Here is a 20,445-nt window from a genome sequence, read left to right as displayed (position 1 = left end):
TTTTTTAATCCATCAACCCCATTGTCCCTTGAAAATGGCTCTAACTGATGTGTATATTTTATCTTTTATTATACAGGCTTTGGACTCCAATAGATGGTGAATTTGATGACTACATTATTAATCCAAAGCCTAGTGGCTATCAGGTTAGGCTTTCATGTTAATTTTTCATAAACTAAACTGAATGATGTTTTTCTTTTAATACTGAGAATTGTGCTCATGATTGTATTAACCTGTTCAAGGTCCTGACAGCTCACCTTTAGAAGTACAAATAAGAACACAGGTGCTAAACTATTTCGCATATGCTATAGAGTTACTTGTTTGTATTTTAGTTCTTCATATTTTAATTTATCATGTTGCATGATAGAGGATGCATGAGTGTGCTGAACATGGACTTGCCGCACATTGGCTTTACAAGGAAACTGGAAATCCATTTTTGTCCATAGACAAAATGGATGAACCTGAAAAAGAAGCATCCTCCTATTTCTCCAAAGATTTAGAGGGAGGAAATTCTGCAGATATTTTATTAAGCAAATATAAGTCATTCAAGGCTGGACATCCAGTCCTCAGAGTAGAAGGAAGTCACTTACTTGCTGCTGTTATCATCAGGTGCATAACTTTCATTTCAAACGGATGTTAAATTATAAAAAGCTATCCATATTGTTAGTCACCCGTGTTCATTATCTCTTCAGTGTAGAAAATGATGAAAGAGAATTACTTGTTGCTGTGAGCTTTGGACTAGCTGCTTCTGAAGCAGTTGCTGACAGAAGATCTTTCCATGTCAAGCGATGGGAAGCCTATGCACGACTATTTAAAAAGGTTTGATACTTAAATTAACATTTTTAATTAAGCGATGGCTCATGATGAATGGTTTATCAAAAGGACGCATTGACTAGTAACACCTTCTGAGAAGATGGATCACTATGTGTGACAGTTAAGCTTATTGACTGGCTTACTACATGCTGTATTGCTCCCTCCATGACCAGATCCTGCTGTTGTGTAATTTTGTCGTTTTTATAGTATTTTTAGTTTTAAATTACCTGGGTCAACTTGCTTACTATCCAGGTATCTGATGAATGGTGGTTTGAACCAGGACATGGGGATTGGTGTACTTGTCTAGAGAAGTACATACTATGTCAAGATGAAATGTATCATAAGGTATGTTTTTCTAAGAGTATCAATGAACACTACAGTTTATCTTATTTTGGTTTATCAGCAATTGACACAGTGAGTGATATACACCAAAATTGTTTTGGATATGAAAACCCATTATTTGCGTACTGGCCGTGTTATAGTCCATAATCTCCAACATGAGCTGTAAATATATCTGTGGTGTCGAAATTACTATAGAGAAACTATAGTCATTTTGGGCAGCCTTTTGCGGAGTCAATATTTGAAGGTGCTCAGTAATCCAGCAAATTTGTGTTAGAGCTCATTCTCCTGTGTTGACTAAATGCTCGATAAAACATAAGAAACGGATACTTTTCGGAAACATTATGTCCTCAGGTAGTGCAGAAAAATATTAAAATCAAATGAATTATACAAATAGCATTATATTCCGGAACATAAATAATAGTTACCGTTATGATGATATCTTGTTATTTCTCTGTATCCATATTAATCGGTCACATTTTTTAATTTTTCATCATTTAAGTCATTCTTTATCGTATTTCTAGTGTTAAAGATAAATATGATATTTAGTCTCTAATGTTTCGAATGCCACGTGATGGATAAAATAATTGTTTTCAAAATTTTGATCATAATCTAGAATTTACTTTGCATTGTGAGTAAACTGATTTAGTGAAGTTGTTGCACATGATTACATGAGAATGTAAAACTTTTTTATATTGAAGATGTAGAAAAAACAATATATTTATGTAATGTTGATTTCTTTCATTACTGATTTTCTTAGAACTACAGTGGGTTTGCAAACGCAGACTGCTGTACTGAAGAATTTTATATTATTATTTGCATCATTCGCAGCAAGACCAATTTGGGAGACTACTCCCAACTTTCATCCAAGTTATCAATTTTACTGAAGAATCTGAATATTGGGCTGTTGTGGCGGCCGTGTTTGAGGGCAGACAAGTTAACTGGATAACATCTCACTCAAAATTTGACTTGGTTGCATCAGCTTCTGCTGAAGCCGGCATCAATAACAAGGTATTTGGCAACCATCTTACCTCTCTTACACAGATTGTGCAAATGGAGATTTCTCTTGTTTGCTTTCCTTTGTTTTCATTGCCAATCAAATTATATAAATGCAATTATTTTCTTGAAAAGTTGATATTTTATTTTCACCCTGTTATTCATTCCAGTAGATTTGTGAATGTAGATGAATGTTTCGGTGATTGTGTATGTAATTTATCCTTTAGGTGAAGCTTTTGAGAACAATGCTTTCCTGGGAAGAGCAAAGCTGGTTTTGATTAATGGACAGTTAGTACTGCCCAACACAAAACTCAAAGATGGAGATGTAGTTGAAGTAAGAATTTAAATTATTCTTTCTTTGAAAAATGTAAATAATTCTTTATGGGTCGAGTGTGTTTAAAGTGGATGGGATAGAAATAATTTTTATTTTCTCATTTTATTTTATTTGGGGATATGGAATTTCTCGATTCAAATGTGGTGCTTTAGACCAGATTCCAAGAATATGTTTGATAACCACATGTGCATCATACAATTACATTTTTTATTATTATTTTGGTTGTATATGTGGTTATTCCTACTTTTGGAACTGTGGTTATTCACGGTATTGGGAACTAAGCAATAAACCACAGCATTTTAAAATTCTATGAAGCTACAGTGATTGTGTCAAAAATCTTTGGTAAAGATGGGCAATGCCAGGGAAAAGGTTGTGATTTTTTATTACTAATAATAGTTACAGTTGCATGCAACATTTACTTGACAGCCTGAAAACAAGGTTCGTTATAAGCATACAGTCTCAACGAATTTGAACATGCCTGCCATACACTACAATGTTATAATAAATATTTGACTAAATTACAATTTCAGTTTCTTTTAGCATTGGATCCATTCAATATAAATTCACAAAAGAATGTTCTAGTTCGTATAATTCAATATAATTTAATTAATTTTTGTTGAGTGACGGCTAAACATATTTCTTCCTCCTCAGAATTCCTCTCCACTTTGTAATTAAGAAAGAAATGGAGAGTTCAATTGCAGACAAAAACCGGCAATCTTGTAACTAGCAGGACCAAAATCTACAACGACTTATTAAGACGAGAGAAGTTCAAACCAGCACAGAAAGACTAGCATGTGTCCACTAATAAGTCAAAGTCACTGTCATTCACCGTCTTTCCAGCAACTAACCCTTAAGCAATCTCCAACTTCTCCACTGCCACAATCCAATCAGCATTCCATAGCTCAAGACTTTCAAAATGCACAGGGGTTTACGGATATTCTGTCTTAAAGTAAGAAAAACATTATAAAATACACAGAATAGCAAGAAAAACACAAGATGACAGAACAAGGTTCACTCAAAAAGATGAAGTACCTCATCAAAAACCGATAGAAAAGGGCCAAGATGTTGTTACCTACAGTAGAAGGATCATCACCAATATCACAATCCGACCTTTCTTGAACCAAGTTTATCTCCATGCAGAGTGACTTTCCAGCAATCAACTTGGAATACAAATACAGAACCCTTTTTGGGAACAACTGCGTGATACCAAATAGATAGTAAGAATTTGGTCATCACAAGTTTGAAACGAATAATAACAACTTCAACTTCACCAAAAAAATCCCAGAATTTGTTATGTTTAAGGTTCCTAGTTCGTAAAAACTAATTCACAATATTGAAAGGGATACTGATCAACCTAAAATAAGGATTAAGGAATTCTCAGAACGAGAGCACAGGTGATAGTAAGTCAAAACCTATTTAATTTTCCTAGTGAAAGTGGTAACTTGTGCATGAATGGCATAATTGCTCAGATATGCCCACAATTTTAAGTGCCGGCTAGGAATTAGGAAAATTTGTTCGGTCTAAAAATCTAGAAACAACCGTATAACTTCATACAAGCTTACAGGAATAACCACTTTGATAATGCAACGCCAGTCTCTATTACCTCGAAATTTATCATCTTCAGTAATTATCCCAAAAGCTTCTGCAGTTTCACGAATCATGATGCCGTGAATTCCTGTAAAATAAGTTATTTTACATTCCACAACTGCAAAAACAGATGGACTAGGTATAGTCAGTGATAACATGCAGATGATTATATAGGAGATAGAGGCTAAGACAATTAATCTTTTCATATTGACACATCAGAAGCCCAACTCTTTTTTCTTCTGATGGACGGTGAAAAGGGTTATGCAGGAAAGAGGGGATTTCAAAGGCAACGAAGAGCACTGATCAGGGAATGTTTCTTGAACAAGAGAAGCAAACACTTGGTTTGCACCCTGAACCAACCGGGCAGGTTACTCCACTATTGAACTCATTGCCATAATTTAAAAAATGATCATATAAAAGATTTCACATCAATTAAAAATATAATCAAATTATAATATATAAATAGACAAAAATCTAATCTTACAAGTCAGTTTTATAATGTTGAAATAGATTTAAATTCCACTTTCAAACAAAATATCATAGCCCAATTTTAGTAAGGTCTGTTGATCCTACTGTGTAACCTTTTAACGAATTGTTATCAAATCATCAACAAATTTCCACTTCCATGCTTAAAATATTATTGAAGATTCACATAGAGTAAAGATGACAAATTATTATTATTATTATTATTATTATTATTATTATTATTATTATTATATATATATATATATATATATATATATTGACACTCACACTTAACCTCACAAGAAGATTGTAAGATGATGAGCTTTGTATCTACTAATCAAAATCATTAGCTCTTTCCACGAGAATCAAAAATAAGCTTTGACAATTCTAGTAGAGGTAACAGCAATTTTAACACTTTTCAACGTACATAAAAGAATTACACATTAGAACATTTTCGTCTTTTGAGAGAGAAAAAAATAGATAATAATTGTACTTCCGGTCAATGATTGTCTAGTTATGCAACGTTTTCCTTTTTATTATAAGATTGTCGTAGGTGTTTTTAACTCAATAGAAAGTAAAAAAGAATGTGCTCAAACCTAAAATGAAAGCACCATGTAGATCTGCACCTAGGAGACATTGAGTCAGTTGATTCTTCCTGCAATATTAAACAAGTTAATAGTCATAAAAGCCTCAAGAGGAAAGCAGCATAAATGATTATTTTCAACTCAACAAAAATTAAACATAAGATGTACCCAGTTGATTTAAGAAGCAACATTAGGTAATCTTTCCACATTTCATGCATTGGCTTGAAAATATCGAATCTGCAAGCAGAGTAAACTATTAGGGAACAAAAGAAACATCATTGTAGAAAAAGTGTGACCAATAAACTTGTACAAAACATTATTTGTAATAGCATAAAGCTAAACTTCGCAAACAAAAGCTGATGCTGAAATAAAAGATTCCTCACAAAAATATACATTAACAATTGCAGCAATTAAAACTAACATTAAGGATCAACATATTGTCAGGAAGTGTCTTTTTAACTTACTTTTGGAACTCTTGAGGAAGATATAATGATCCACACTTTTTATGCTGTCTCATAGACATGTGTTTCTTAGAGCGTTTTGAATGGATTTGCAAAGCTCTAGTTTGAGAGCCAGAAGAAAGCACCCGTCCTTGTACAAAATTATCAAGAAGGATCCAGTTGTCAATTTTCATGTTTCCAGATCCTTGCATGTACTTTTGTGCAGCATCTCCCTTCTGAAGAAGCTCATGCAATATATGCCATCAATCGAACCTCTTCTTTCGGTGGAAAACTGCAAAATATATGTCAATGGTGACAAATACAAATTTCCACCAATTTATCATTGCTAATGGAAAAAACTGCATCTTTCAAACTGGAAGATAAAGAAACTTCCACATTTTGGTTAGATTGAGAGCACACAGTTAATTGGTTAAAAGGTGGCTTTTAAGATCTGTGAATTATTCCATGCATCCGTGTTTGTTTCAAGAGTTAAGCCGTTAGAGGAGATTAATTATTACGGATTTATAATGAAAAATTTTATCAGCAAATGCTTTTATTAGATTTCTTTTAATATTCTCAGCCAGGACATGAGCTCCAAGCAAGGAATTACCTCACTATATGGGAGCAGATTGACATTTACAGACACGGAAAGTTGGGCATATACGGGACCATCTTCAATTTCTGCAAATAATTAGTAACATCATTTTGTCCATATATATTGAAGTGATAAGTTTAAAATATACTTCGCATAAAACCCTCAAAATCAAAAGGATGAAAATATAAAAGAAAGAACTTATATATCAAAGGGTAATATGACATTGAGTTTCTAGTACCTGGTGAATTGGTATGACCAGAAAAGGTGAAATTTCCTAAAAGGGGAAATGGAAATTATCAGATAAATGTCAAACAAGATATTTACAGATATTCGCATCAGTATCATAAAGCAGAATTCAATTATTAACTACAAAAACCAAGACACAAGACAAAATACTTCCTAATGTAGATAACAAGTTCTTATGATACAACTAAATAAAAAAATGTGCAAGTGAAACATCCTACAATGTATTAATTTACTACCAGCAGTGAAGAAGGAAGGAAGTAAGAACAATCAACAACATTGAAAGATGAATTACCTTTCTTGGGTGTGACTGAAGATGAATGCAACAAATGCGGGGAAGGATCTTTAGAAGTAGAATCCGTAGGAATAAGTGGTTTGCCATTTTCATTTATATTCTTTTTGTTTTTCTTTTCTTTTTGAAGAACCTCAGCTTTAGCAAAAGCTATCCTTCTCTCCAAAGCCTCCAATGTGCGTTTCCTTGAATCTGTAGCCATGGACACCTACCCAGGCACAATATGATAAAAAAGAAAAGAGAAAAGGTGACAAACGCTCAAACTCTAATAGCGCAAAAGTATCATCAAATTGATATGTTCTTCTCAAACATGAAAATGGAAAACAATTGCAGAATAAAGAAGATTCTTAGGCTGCCATAAAATTTTTGAGAAAAAACACACATGCAGAATAAAATCTAAAGTTCCAAAAAGAATAATTTTCTTTAATTTAAAAAATATTAAATAAAACTATTTTTGTTGTACTCTTCTGCCGTAGCGTGTGAAGTTCCGACACGGCCGTGGCATCGCGCTTCCCGTTTCGGACGCAGTACGGACACGGACACGTCGGTGGTGACACGGTCCAATGTTTGGACGCGCGTGTCATACAAAAAACTTACTTAAATTTATTTTAATAAAAAAAACAAAGATAAATATACAGAGGAATAAAAAAAACTCAAATTATCTTTCAATAAAAACTGAAATAATCTTCGAATATCTATATTCAAATATCTTTATGAGATAATCTAACAGCAGTCTCAAAAATAATCTTCAATAAACGAATCAAAACTGAAATAATCTTTGAATATCTTTGTGAGATTAAAAACTGAAATAAACTTTGAATATCTTTATGAGATTAAAAACTGAAATAAACTTTGAATATCTTTACAAAATATCCTAGCAAGAAAAATAGTGAGTCGAGTTTGCTGAGCGACGGAAAAAAAACATAGTTAGCAGTCGCACGCAGTCTAAACCATTTCATTCAGAAGCAATATAGCACAGTAAAGAGTGATAATTAAAGAAATCGACAAATTTACAGAGTGGAACAAACTCAAATTCACAATTGTTTACTTTTCGGGCAATTTATCAAACAGAACAAAGGCATTTGTCATGAATCAATTAAAAACATAAAGCCGTAGATATAGGATGAAATAATCGGTGATATTTTGAAGTTTTCTGGAAGTATTATAAAACTATGACTAAAAGTAGTAGCAATGAGAGAAATAAGCCATGGAGGTTTCGATTCAAAATCATGTAAATCATGAAAGTTTCGAATGCATACCGGAAACATAGAAGGTTTCAAGAAATTCAAATCGACTAAAAGAGCTTCTTCGCCGCGAAAAATTGATCAGATTGAAAGAGAAGCCCCGCTTCTCAGAACGGCCGCGGAGAACTCTTCGTGCAGCGCATTAGTAAAACGTTTTTCTTTTATATATATATATATATATATATATATAATGACGCGGGAAAAACGGGTTGGTTCTTTCAATATATCAATAAAAAAATAATATTACCCGATCAGGTACGCTTTTGTTTGAACGGATCGAAATAAAATAGTGAAAAAAAAAATAAAAAGATAAAAGCAGAAAAAATATAAAATGAATAAGATATAAGTTTGAAAAGATATATAAAAAGAAAAAAAAAAGGAAATTTCCCTTTTATTTATTTAAAACAAAAAATATGGTCCAATGAAAATCACAATCAAAAAAAAATTTCGATATTAATTAAAAATATAAATAATGTTTTAAACTAATATTAAAATTATTTGTTGTTTTACAAAAATTACTATAATTTTTTTTTTAAGATGAGAGGTAGAGAGAACTTCTATCTCATTCATTCCAATTTGGTAGAAAAGTATTATTAGGTGATTCTATCAAATTCATTTGGATTAAATATGTTTTAAGTCTCTAAACTATTGGTCGTTTCTGGTTTTAGTCCCTCTTTCAAAATAAGGTACAATTTGGTCCTTATTTTTTTCGAAACTTTGGTTTTAGTCATCGAAAACTAACGCCGTTAAAAATGTATTGACGTGTTTAACGTCTCTGTCCACGTGTAATTGCTTATTTCCTCAGGTTTCGCTTTCTTCCCATTTTTCATCTCTTTCTCCCAATTCTCGCTCACTCGCTCACACTCTCCCTCTACTGCAGCCTCGGTGCTCGTATCTCTCCCCAACCCAAAACGGTGAGTCTCCCCTCTCCTTTTCATATTTTCTGAATCAATTTTGGAATCTCTGTTTTTTATTACTTACTCAACTTATGCAGGAACCAGGTGATTCTTATGAGGAGAAGCCAGACCCTCCTTTATCTGCTCAAGACGACCTTGTAGAATCTGATATAGAGTTGGATAATGCCGATGTTGTTGAACCCGATAATGACCCTACTCAAAAAGTATTATATATTGTGTATGATTTGTGCGTATGGACTCACTACAATGCCTTCCACGTTTCAGCAACTCTGTAATTTAAGCTGTATTGCTATTGCAGATGGGAGATCCTTATGTTGAAGTGACGGAAGAAAATATGAATGCTGCTCAACTAGCAAAGTCAATAGCAGTCGATGCTATCTCAACACAAAAATGCACGCGCAGATGAACCACGAACCAAAATCAAAGCAAAAAAGCAATTACACGTGAACAGAGACGTTAGACACATCAGCACATTTTTAACGGCGTTAGTTTTCGAGGACTAAAACCAAAGTTTCGAAAAGAATGAGGACCAAATTGTACCTTATTTTGAAAGAGGGACTAAAACTAGAAACGACCAATAGTTTAGGGACTAAAAACATATTTAACCCAATTAATTTTTATCCTTTCAATCATCAATAGGAACTTAATATTTTAATTATATTTTCTCTCTCTTTTTTCTTATTTATTTTCGTTTATAGAAATAATTTGTATTTCAGAGATTTAGTCAATGAAATACTAAACGTTTCACTAAGTTTTCAAGAAAAAATAAATTAGTTGTATGGTAAAAATGGTAAGGGAGTTCATAGTTTTGAAGTTTGTAACTTTATTCCTTGTGAGTTTTTAAGTCCTAAGAAAGTTAGTGTATCCATTAGCTTTAGATCGGGAAAAGTTTATCACCCCTGCTAGCCCTTTTCGACTTTCACCTTAATTATAATCGGTCAAATTCAAGAGTTTATAATGGTAAAATTAGAAAGCTAAAATTAATATGCCATTTCAAATCACTCAAGTCTATTATACCCCATAACACAGGGCACCCTTGTGCAAGCAAAAGCTCTTAGGCCTAAATATGAATTGAAACTTAAAATCCCGGGCAGATAGAGCTAAAAACTCCCTAAAATCTTGCAAAATATGTCATTAGAGACTGATATCTGATATCCCCAACTTAACCCCTGTTAGTATGATTTGCTATGTACAAAATAATCACCTAAAGCAAAAACCATACTTTTACGTCCCCGTGTACTCCTACATTCTCAATCACAAATAACTGACTGCCAAAACGTTCAAAAAATGAAGCATCACAACTTTCCCCACCAGGTAATTTAAGACTTTGCCCTTATCATATTCTATCCTCTTCAGTCTCATATCAGACCAAAGAACTGCAGCATGTTTTCTTCTCTTCCCCCAAACATTCATCCAACAAAATTTATCCTAAATAAGACAAAGCTAAAAACAAAAGAAAACAATAGACCATATTGACGCTACCCTTTCCAAGCAAATTGTTATAACCAAAGTTTTAAATTGTGGTTGTCCCTGTATCTTTGATATTCCAAGAAAATATGATCAAACAAAGTCAATGCTGCTGTAGTTTTGCTTGCTTTGTCGTGTTAGAAAAACTGCAGAAACCTTGACATACTCAGAGTCCTAACTGTGTTTTGAAAACCTTGGACTGTTGCGAAATCTAAGACTATTGCGAAATGGCAGCACCAGCATCAGAGGAGACTGAAACTCTCCTGGCAAGACGAGTAGACTTCTTCACATAACATGAATTCCACTCGCCACCATCTTGAGCATATTAATCCATTGGATAATCTCCACCAAAATCTTCCCCTCCCTTTGCATCCCCCTCACAGCAAGCACCACTCCTCTTACAACAACCCACACCATCTTCACAAACTTCATTCTTCTCCTACCACCCAGGTATCACTCCCAGAGCAACCTCTGCGTCAAACGAAGTAAGCACCGGTTTTACAAATGCCTCACCCTAGTCAATGGACAACCTCGGACATGCAATCTGAATCAAGGCGTCCACAGAATCCTCAAACAGAGCAACCCTCCTAGGACTTAACTCCGACATCAAAACCACAGTGTAATCCAACCCTCTCTCCTTCATCTTCTTCTCCAACCTCTCCAAAATCCTTGGATTCCCTTGTCTCCCAAGAGTCCCAAAAACCACACCCCAACTCCGAGCCTCCCTCGCTTTCAAAATCGCATTTTTCCTCGACCGCTTCATACCCACGTGATCGTATTCCTCAGAAACAACTTCCCCATGTAAGGGTCATACCTGAATGCCCTAATCCCCGGATTTGCAATCATGAACGCCACCAAATGAAACCTTCCATCCGCCACAAACACCAAAACGCTTTCACCAACGCCACAACCAAGCGAATTCGCCGAGACCCTGGGCGCCGTGCAACCCAGAACCTCACCCGCGGAAAGCGGCTTCGACTGAGGAACCAAAACCCTAAACCCTAACTCCTCCAATTGGGGCTTCACAGCGCGAATCGCTGAGGCGAATTGAATTGTCCCAGCGACAACGAGTGTTTGGGGCGGGATTCAAGGTTCAACCTGACGGTGTCGACGAAGTGGGGGACGTCGATCTTGATGTCGACGAAAACGTAGAGGCAGGGGATCGTAGTGGCATCGATGGGGACGAGGCAGCTGTGTCCGTAGTGGATGAGGAGGTCGGCACTGAGGGCGGCGGCGGAGAAGTCGTCGACGCAGCAGGAGCCATAGGTTACGTCGCCGAGGATGTAGCAATGGGTGACGGCGGCAAAGGTGGTGAAGATGTATGAGAGGGAAAGAGAGTACATAAGGAGGCCCTCGGGAAACTGGAGGGCGACGCGCTTGCCGCCCGTGGAGAGCACGCGCCAAACGGACTTGTGAATCTCGAAGTTGTAGTTGGAGGGGAGGACGGAGATGGCGGCGTTGAGAAGCGGGTCGTTGAGGATTGAATCTGGAATTTGATTTTTCAGGAAACGCTTTGGCTTTGGCTTTGGCTTTGGGTTTGCAGGATTGTTGGGTTGGAGAGGAGATGAAGATGTTAACTACACAGACTACAGCCTGCACACACTATTTGTGAATGGATAATTCTCCTAATCTTTTTCAATTGAAAGAGCACGACTTTTTATAAACCTTTACAGATAAAAATTGAATCTAAGTAAATGGCTAAAAAGTAGTCACGTACATCTAAATAATAGCTAATAGACTAGTTCAACCCTTAGAAATAGGGCTTTATTTAAAAAACAAATAATAAGTCAACAATCCCTCCATTAAGCTCTAGCTTATTGTAGTAATATCAACTACTCCAAGCATTTGTCGAAGTTTTTCAAATTGTTCAAGCTTCACCGCCTTAGTCTTTATATCTACCACCTGTTCCTGAGTATTGCAATATTTCAATTGAACAATGTGATCATTTACAAGATCTCTAAGAAAGTGAAATTTTACTGCAATGTGCTTACTACGTTCATGAAAGACAAGATTTTTGGACAGCTGAATAGTAGAGTTGTTATCGCATAGAATTGTGATTGGTTCCTTTCTTTCAATCCCAATATGTTCTAGAATTGTGATTGGTTCCTTTCTTTTGTCCTCCTCAAACACTACATCCCTGCTTATGATGACTTTATTGTTAGCAGTATTGTATAGTTTGTAAGCTTTTGATTCTTCACTTATCCCCAACAGTATATACGGTTGACTTTTATCATCTAATTTGTTGCGCTTTTGATCTGGAATATGACCGTGGCCAATGCAACCAAATATTCGAAAGTAGCCAACATGTGGTTTTACTCCACTCCAAAGTGCTTCTGGTGTTTGGTGATCTATTGTCGATGATGGACTTCGATTTTGGACGTGAACGCACCACCAGACAGCATCAGGCCAATATGACTTTGGAACACATTTCTCATGTAAAACTGCTCGAACTGTAATCAAGATAGAGCAGTTCTTTCTTTCTGCAACTCTGTTTTGTTGTGAAGTGTAAGCCGTGGTCTTTTGTCTTGAAATCCCTTGATGATTGGAGTAATTTTCAAATTCCTCAGAGGTAAATTCACCACCTCTGTCAGTTCTTAAACAGATAATGGAAGCGTTGGCTTCTTTCTCCACACGGGCTTTAAAGCTTTTGAATGCACTAAATGTTTCAGATTTTGCATGTAGAAAGTAAACCCATGTTTTACGAGAGTAATCATCAATGAAACTTAGAACGTACTTCTTGTTGCTATGAGACGAGGGTGAAATGGGACCACACACATCAGCATGAATTAGTTGGAGTTTCTTCAACGCTCTCCAAGGACTTTGTGTTGGTATGGTGTTCCTATGTTGTTTTCCAATGAGACACGAGGTGCATGTTTCTTTGGACGCCTTTAGAGGTGGAAGGCCGGTGACCAATTGCTTGTTGGCAAGTGTGCAAAGTCCCTGAAAGTTCAGATGAGCAAACCTTTTATGCCAAAGTTGTACTTCTTGTTCAGAAGATTTATCTACATGAAGACACTATGATTCACGAGGATTCATTGAGGACGTTAGATAAAACATCCTATTTCCTTTCATGCTAGAGTGAAGAACTAATCCACGATCTGGATGGAAAATTTTACAAGAGTCATTTTGAATCAATACAGCCAAACCTTTCTCTTGGAGTTGGCCTAAACTTAGAATATTGGTTCTAAGTTCTGGAACATAGTATACATCTGTGATGATATGTGAGCAACCATTAATACAAACTCGAATGTCTCCTTTTGCTTCTACAGCCATAGTGTTGTCATTACCCGTGTACTCCTACATTCTCAATCACAAATCACTCACTGCCAAAACGTTCAAAAAATGAAGAACCACAACTTTCCCCACCAGGTAATTTAAGACTTTGCGCTTATCATATTCTATCCTCTTCAGTCTCATATCAGACCAAAGAACTGCATCATGTTTTCTTCTCCTCCCCCAAACATCCATCCAACAAAATTTATCCTAAATAAGACAAAGCTAAAAACAAAAGAAAACAATAGACCATATTGACGCTACCCTTTTCAAGCAAATTGTTATAACCAAAGTTTTAAATTGTTGTTGTCACTATATCTTTGATATTCCAAGAAAATATGATCAAACAAAGTCAATGCTGCCGTAGTTTTGCTTGCTTTGTCGTGTCAGAAAAACTGCAGAAACCTTGACATACTCAGAGTCCTAACTGTGTTTTGAAAACCTTGGACTGTTGCGAAATCTAAGACTATTGCGAAATGGCAGCACCAGCATCAGAGGAGACTGAAACTCTCCTGGCAAGACGAGTAGATTTCTTCACATAAGATGAATTCCACCCGCCACCATCTTGAGCATAGTAATCCATTGGATAATCTCCACCAAAATCTTCCCCTCCCTTTGCATCCCCCTCACAGCAAGCACCACTCCTCTTACAACAACCCACACCATCTTCACAAACTTCATTCTTCTCCCACCACCCAGGTATCACTCCCAGAGTAACCTCTGCCTCAAACGAAGTAGGCACCGGTTTAACAAATGCCTCACCCCAGTCAATGGACAACCTCGGACACACAATCTGAATCCAGGCGTCCACAGAATCCTCAAACAGAGTAACCCTCCTAGGACTTAACTCCGACATCAAAACCACAGTGTAATCCAACCCTCTCTCCTTCATCTTCTTCTCCAACCTCTCCAAAATCCTTGGATTCCCTTGTCTCCCAAGAGTCCCAAAAACCACACCCCAACTCCGAGCCTCCCTCGCTTTCAAAATCGCATTTTTCCTCGACCGCTTCATACCCACGTGATCGTATTCCTCAGAAACAACTTCCCCATGTAAGGGTCATAGCTGAATGCCCTAATCCCCGGATTTGCAATCATGAACGCCACCAAATGAAACCTTCCATCCGCCACAAACACCAAAACGCTTTCACCAATGCCACAACCAAGCAAATTTGCCGAGACCCTGGACACCGTGCAACCCAGAACCTCACCCGCGGAAAGCGGCTTCGACTGTGGAACCAAAACCCTAAACCCTAACTCCTCCAATTGGGGCTTCGCAGCGCGAATCGCTGAGGTGAATTGAATTGTCCCAGCGACAACGAGTGTTTGGGGCGGGATTCAAGGTTCAACCTGATGGTGTCGACGAAGTGGGGGACGTCGATCTTGATGTCGACGAAAACGTAGAGGCAGGGGATCGTAGTGGCATCGATGGGGACGAGACAGCTGTGTCCGTAGTGGATGAGGAGGTCGGCATTGAGGGCGGCGGCGGAGAAGTCGTCGACGCAGCAGGTACCATAGGTTACGTCGTCAAGGATGTAGCAATGGGTGACGGCGTCAAAGGTGGTGAAGATGTATGAGAGGGAAAGAGAGTACATAAGGAGTTCCTCGGGAAACTAGAGGGCGACGCGCTTAGTGCCCGTGGAGAGCACGCGCCAAACGGACTTGTGAATCTCGAAGTTGTAGTTGGAGGGGAGGACGAAGATGGCGGCGTTGAGAAGCGGGTCGTTGAGGATTGAATCTGGAATTTGATTTTTCACGAAACGCTTTGGCTTTGGCTTTGGGTTTGCAGGATTGTTGGGTTGGAGAGGAGATGAAGATGTTAACTACACAGACTACAGCCTGCACACACTATTTGTGAATGGATAATTCTCCTAATCTTTTTCAATTGAAAGAGCACGACTTTTTATAAACCTTTACAGATAAAAATTGAATCTAAGTAAATGGCTAAAAAGTAGTCACGTACATCTAAATAATAGCTAATAGACTAGTTCAAGCCTTAGAAATAGGGCTTTATTTAAAAAACTAATAATAATTCAACAATCCCTCCCTTAAGCTCTAGCTTACTGTAGTAATATCAACTACTCCAAGCATTTGTCGAAGTTTTTCAAATTGTTCAAGCTTCACCGCCTTAGTCATTATATCTACCACCTGTTCCTGAGTATTGCAATATTTCAATTGAACAATGTGATCATTTACGAGATCTCTAAGAAAGTGAAATTTTACTGCAATGTGCTTACTACATCCATGAAAGACAAGATTTTTGGACAGCTGAATAGTAGAGTTGTTATCGCATAGAATTGTGATTGATCCTTTCTTTCAATCCCAATATGTTCTAGAATTCTGTGAAGCCAAATACATTGACAAGCACATGCTGCTACAGCTATATATTCTGCCTCTGTAGTTTATAAGCTAACTACTGACTGCTTTTTCGAAGCCCATGATACAGCCCCTGATGCTATTATGAATACTGCCCCAAAAGTGCTTCGTCTATCATCTAAATCCCCAACATAGTTACTATCACTATAGGCTGTGATTTCAGTTTTTCCTCCCTTTTGGTATAGAATATCGTACTTAATGGTACCTTTGACATACCTCAGAATACGCTTTGTGGCAGCCAAATGTGATGCCTTTGGAGTAGCCATGTACCTGCTAATTAGACTTACTCCGAACATTAGATCTGGTCGAGTGACAGTTAAGTACATGAGACTGCCAACAACTTGTTTAAATTTGGTGGAATCAACTAATGTTCCTTCATCATCTTTGGATAGTACAGTGCTTGGCACAATTGGTTTGCAAACAGGATTGCATTCGGACATGTTGAACCGAGCTAACATCTCACAGGCATAACGTCTTTGGCAAATAAAAATTCCTATATCACTTTGTATAACTTCAATTCCTAGGAAGTACCTCATTCTTCCCAAATCCATCATGTCAAATTCTGATTGCATTGAACGCTTGAAATCCTCACACATTTGACGACTATTGCCAGTAAAAATTATGTCATCAACATATAAGCTAACAATTAGAATATTACCATCAAACCTTTTAATGAATAAGGTGTGTTCACTGAAGCACCGATCAAAGTGTTCTTTTGCAAAATATGCTTCAATCCTGCTATACCAAGCTCGTGGAGCTTGTTTAAGCCCATATAGAGCTTTCTTGAGATGATACACTTGATTTTCTCTACCCCTTTTGATAAACCCTTCAGGTTGCTGAACAAACACTTCTTCTTGAAGTTCACCATGCAAGAATGCACTCTTTACATCAAGTTGGAAGACTTCCCATGTTTCTTGGGCTGCCAAGGCTAGTAAGACTCGCACTGTATCAAGTCGAGCGACTGGGGCAAAAACTTCAGTATAGTCGATTCCAAATCTTTGAGCATAACCTTTAACAACCAATCTGGCCTTGTATTTCTCTATCAGACCTCTTTCATTGAGTTTGGTCTTAAATATCCACTTTACACCGATAGGTGTGGCTTCTTTTGGAAGATCTACGAGTTCCCAAGTGTTATTTCTTTCTATTGCTTCGATTTCAGCATTCATTGCATCTCTCCATTTTGAATTTGTATGGGCTTCTTCAAATGAGAGAGGATCTTCAGGCTCGGACATCATCATGGCTAGTAAACTCTCTTCTTCTGCTATCGAGAGGTTCGTTTCATAATCGGTCATCCATGCAGGTGGTCGCCTCTGTCTTCTTGCCCTCCCTTCAGTTGGAGGATAATGAGATTTTGAGTCTGAATCAGAATTAATTAGTGGATCTAAACTGGTGTCATGACTGACTTGAAGTTCGTGTGGGAAAGAGTCTACTGGTGTCTCTTCTAGGACCGAAGTTTCACTTTCACGAGTATCATCCTTTGCATTGCCATGCCAATTCCAGCTTTTGTCCTCCTCAAACACTACATCTCTGCTTATGATGACTTTATTGTTAGCAGGATTGTATAGTTTGTAAGCTTTTGATTCTTCACTTATCCCCAAGAGTATACACGGTTGACTTTTATCATCTAATTTGTTGCGCTTTTGATCTGGAATATGAACGTGGCCAATGCAACCAAATATTCGAAAGTAGCCAACATGTGGTTTGACTCCACTCCAAAGTGCTTCTGGTGTTTGGTGATCTATTGTCGATGATGGCTTCGATTTTGGACGTGAACGCACCACCAGACAGCATCAGGCCAATATGACTTTGGAACACATTTCTCATGTAAAACTGCTCAAACTGCATTCAAGATAGTGCGGTTCTTTCTTTCTGCAACTCCGTTTTGTTGCAGAGTGTAAGCTGTGGTCTTTTGTCTTGAAATCCCTTGATGATTGCAGTAATTTTCAAATTCCTCAGAGGTAAATTCACCACCTCTGTCAGTTCTTAAACAGATAATGGAAGCGTTGGCTTCTTTTTCCACATGGGCTTTAAAGCTTTTGAATGCACTAAATGTTTCAGATTTTGCATGTAGAAAGTAAACCCATGTTTTACGAGAGTAATCATCAATGAAACTTAGAACGTACTTCTTGTTGCTATGAGACGAGGGTGAAATGGGACCACACACATCAACATGAATTAGTTGGAGTTTCTTCAACGCTCTCCAAGGACTTTGTGTTGGTATAGTGTTCCTATGTTATTTTCCAATGAGACACGAGGTGCATGTTTCTTTGGACGCCTTTAGAGGTGGAAGGCCGGTGACCAATTGCTTGTTGGCAAGTGTGCAAAGTCCCTGAAAGTTCAGATGAGCAAACCTTTTATGCCAAAGTTGTACTTCTTGTTCAGAAGATTCATCTACATGAAGACACTGTGATTCACGAGGATTCATTGAGGACGTTAGATAAAACATCCTATTTCCTTTCATGCTAGAGTGAAGAAGTAATCCACGATCTGGATGGAAAATTTTACAAGAGTCATTTTGAATCAATACAGCCAAACCTTTTTCTTGGAGTTGGCCTAAACTTAGAATATTGGTTCTAAGTTCTGGAACATAATATACATCTGTGATGATATGTGAGCAACCATTAATACAAACTCGAATGTCTCCTTTTGCTTCTACAGCCATAGTGTTGTCATTACCAAGCTTGACAGTCTTGCATAGTCCCTGTTCGTGTATCTTGGTAAACCACTGTTTATTTCCAGTCATATGGTTACTGCAACCAGAATCAAGAAACCAGTCTTCTTGCTGCACATGATTTGTTTCTTCATATGCTACCAATAATATTTCATCTTCTACCCCTGATTATTCCTCGTACATTGCATAATATGCTTGTTTTTCGAGTCGTGGGCACTCATATTGGAAGTGTCCTAGTTTGTGACACCGAAAACACTCCACAAGTGCTTTATTCAATGATTGTCTTCCGCGACCTCTTCCACGACCACGTCCTCCACCTCCTCGGTTGTATCCGCCACCTCCTCGGTTATATCCGCCACCTCCTCGGTTGTATCCGCCACCTCCTTGGTTGTATCCTGTTTCTGATCTACTATCATGAGAAATTTTCAGCACTTGTTCATCGAGTTGCGAGTCTTGCATTCTCTGCTCATGAACCAGTAAGCTTCCATGGAGTTCATCAAGACTTAGTTTACTCAAATCATTAGATTCTTCTATTGAGACACAACATAATTGAATTTTGGGGTGAGTGATCTGAGTATTTTGCTAACCACAGTACTTGAGTCCATCACCTCTCCATTCGACTTCATCTTGTTGACAGTACTGAGAGTACGTCCCAGATATTGATCAATGGTTTCAGCATCTTTCATAGTGAGTAACTCAAACTCACATCTCAAGGCTTGGAGTTGTGCTCGTTTGACCCTGGTTGAGCCTTGGAATTTTTGTTGCATGGACTGCCAAATCTTCTTGGACGTACTTTTGTCCAGAATAGTGTCTAATATCTCCCTGTCAATGGCCTGAAACAGGTAATTTTTTACCTTCAAGTCCTTCAACGTAGCGTCAGCTACAACCTTTTCTTGAGCTTCAGTGGGGTGGGTACCTAAGAGCGGTATCCCATCTTGAATAATCTGCCACATCTCTTTGCTGCGTAAGAAATTTTCCATGGTCATAGACCAAAATTCATAGTGACCATCAAATTTGGGAATGGCAGGTTGAACAAATTTCTCCATATTGGACATCCTTCCTTCTTTCTTCTGTTTATGCACTCACACCGTTTCCCTTTTTCTGTATGTGCACTCCCCACACTCTTTTCACTGCTTTCACTCACGGGTTCTCATTCTTCTATATGTGCACTCACACTCTTCTCACTTGCACTACAGCTGTTCACACTTTATCACAGCTGTTCACTCCGTATCAGGCCCCGTGTGGAGCTCTGATACCACTTGTTAACTACACAGAGCACAGCCTGCACACATTGTTTGCGAATGGATAATTCTCTATATCTTTTTCAATTGAAAGAGAACGGCTTTTTATAAGCCTTTACAGATAAAAACTGAATCTAAGTAAATGGCTAAAAAGTAGTCACGTACACCTAAATAATAGCTAACAAGCTTACTCTAGTTCAACCCTTAGAAATAGGGCTTTATTTAAAAAAACAAATAACAATTCAACAGAAGAATGGGGAAGAAGGAGCATCTCTGTTCCTGCTTTGCTTTGCTCTGACTCCATTGCCATCCTTTCTCTGCTAAACGCCTTCTTCTTTTGTTCTACTTTCTTTCCTCTCACACCAAATCTTTTTAAATATGCAATTATTCTATTTTTCACTCATCTAGGATCAAATTTAATTACCTCCTTAATTCACCTAATTATTTCACTAAATTATATACTATATCTTTTCCAATTAAGATTTTTAAAATTTTTGGTTTTTTTTTAATTGCGTCGTTGACTATTACTATTTTATTAATAGTCAATCAACCATAAGAAATTTAATTAAAATAT

General features: G+C 37.4%; 1 protein-coding gene and 4 pseudogenes across 2 annotated transcripts; 1 reads left to right on the top strand and 4 right to left on the bottom strand.

Annotated features, from left to right (window-relative positions):
• The first annotated feature begins 76 nt into the window (after positions 1-76).
• LOC148206084 (uncharacterized) lies at positions 77-2,579 on the top strand. The gene is made up of 7 exons (XM_088104071.1): positions 77-143; positions 240-280; positions 365-606; positions 690-816; positions 1,063-1,155; positions 1,981-2,160; positions 2,373-2,579. The coding sequence occupies exons 3-7, from the start codon at positions 368-370 to the stop codon at positions 2,421-2,423; spliced, it is 690 nt and encodes a 229-aa protein (XP_087960197.1). The 5' UTR covers positions 77-143; positions 240-280; positions 365-367; the 3' UTR covers positions 2,424-2,579.
• Positions 2,580-2,993: 414 nt separating this feature from the next.
• LOC148206083 (ribonuclease MRP protein subunit POP4-like) lies at positions 2,994-7,337 on the bottom strand (annotated as a pseudogene). Its single transcript, XR_015783437.1, has 10 exons — positions 7,149-7,337; positions 6,689-6,893; positions 6,389-6,424; positions 6,166-6,236; positions 5,580-5,847; positions 5,284-5,352; positions 5,128-5,186; positions 4,083-4,184; positions 3,512-3,675; positions 2,994-3,422 (listed from the first exon to the last, which is right to left on the bottom strand). The product of XR_015783437.1 is annotated as a ribonuclease MRP protein subunit POP4-like (transcript).
• Positions 7,338-10,530: 3,193 nt separating this feature from the next.
• Positions 10,531-13,586, bottom strand: LOC148206082 (uncharacterized; annotated as a pseudogene).
• Positions 13,587-14,052: 466 nt separating this feature from the next.
• LOC148206080 (uncharacterized) lies at positions 14,053-20,175 on the bottom strand (annotated as a pseudogene).
• Positions 18,799-19,616, bottom strand: LOC148206081 (uncharacterized; annotated as a pseudogene).
• Positions 20,176-20,445: the final 270 nt, after the last annotated feature.

The sequence above is a fragment of the Vigna umbellata genome, chromosome 1, assembly GCF_029865625.1.
Source record: "Vigna umbellata cultivar VRB3 chromosome 1, Vumbellata_1.0, whole genome shotgun sequence".
NCBI classification, from domain to species: Eukaryota; Viridiplantae; Streptophyta; class Magnoliopsida; order Fabales; family Fabaceae; genus Vigna; species Vigna umbellata.
Note: the sequence above shows the minus strand (reverse complement) of the source record. Positions and strands in the feature narration are given on the sequence as shown.

Excerpts from the sequence above, each read along its gene's own strand:
- LOC148206084 (XM_088104071.1), top strand. The coding sequence starts at position 368 with ATGCATGAGTGTGCTGAACATGGACTTGCCGCACATTGGCTTTACAAG. Across the intron at positions 817-1,062 it reads ATGCACGACTATTTAAAAAG|GTATCTGATGAATGGTGGTT; the intron begins GTTTGATACTTA and ends CTTACTATCCAG. Across the intron at positions 1,156-1,980 it reads AAGATGAAATGTATCATAAG|CAAGACCAATTTGGGAGACT; the intron begins GTATGTTTTTCT and ends CATCATTCGCAG.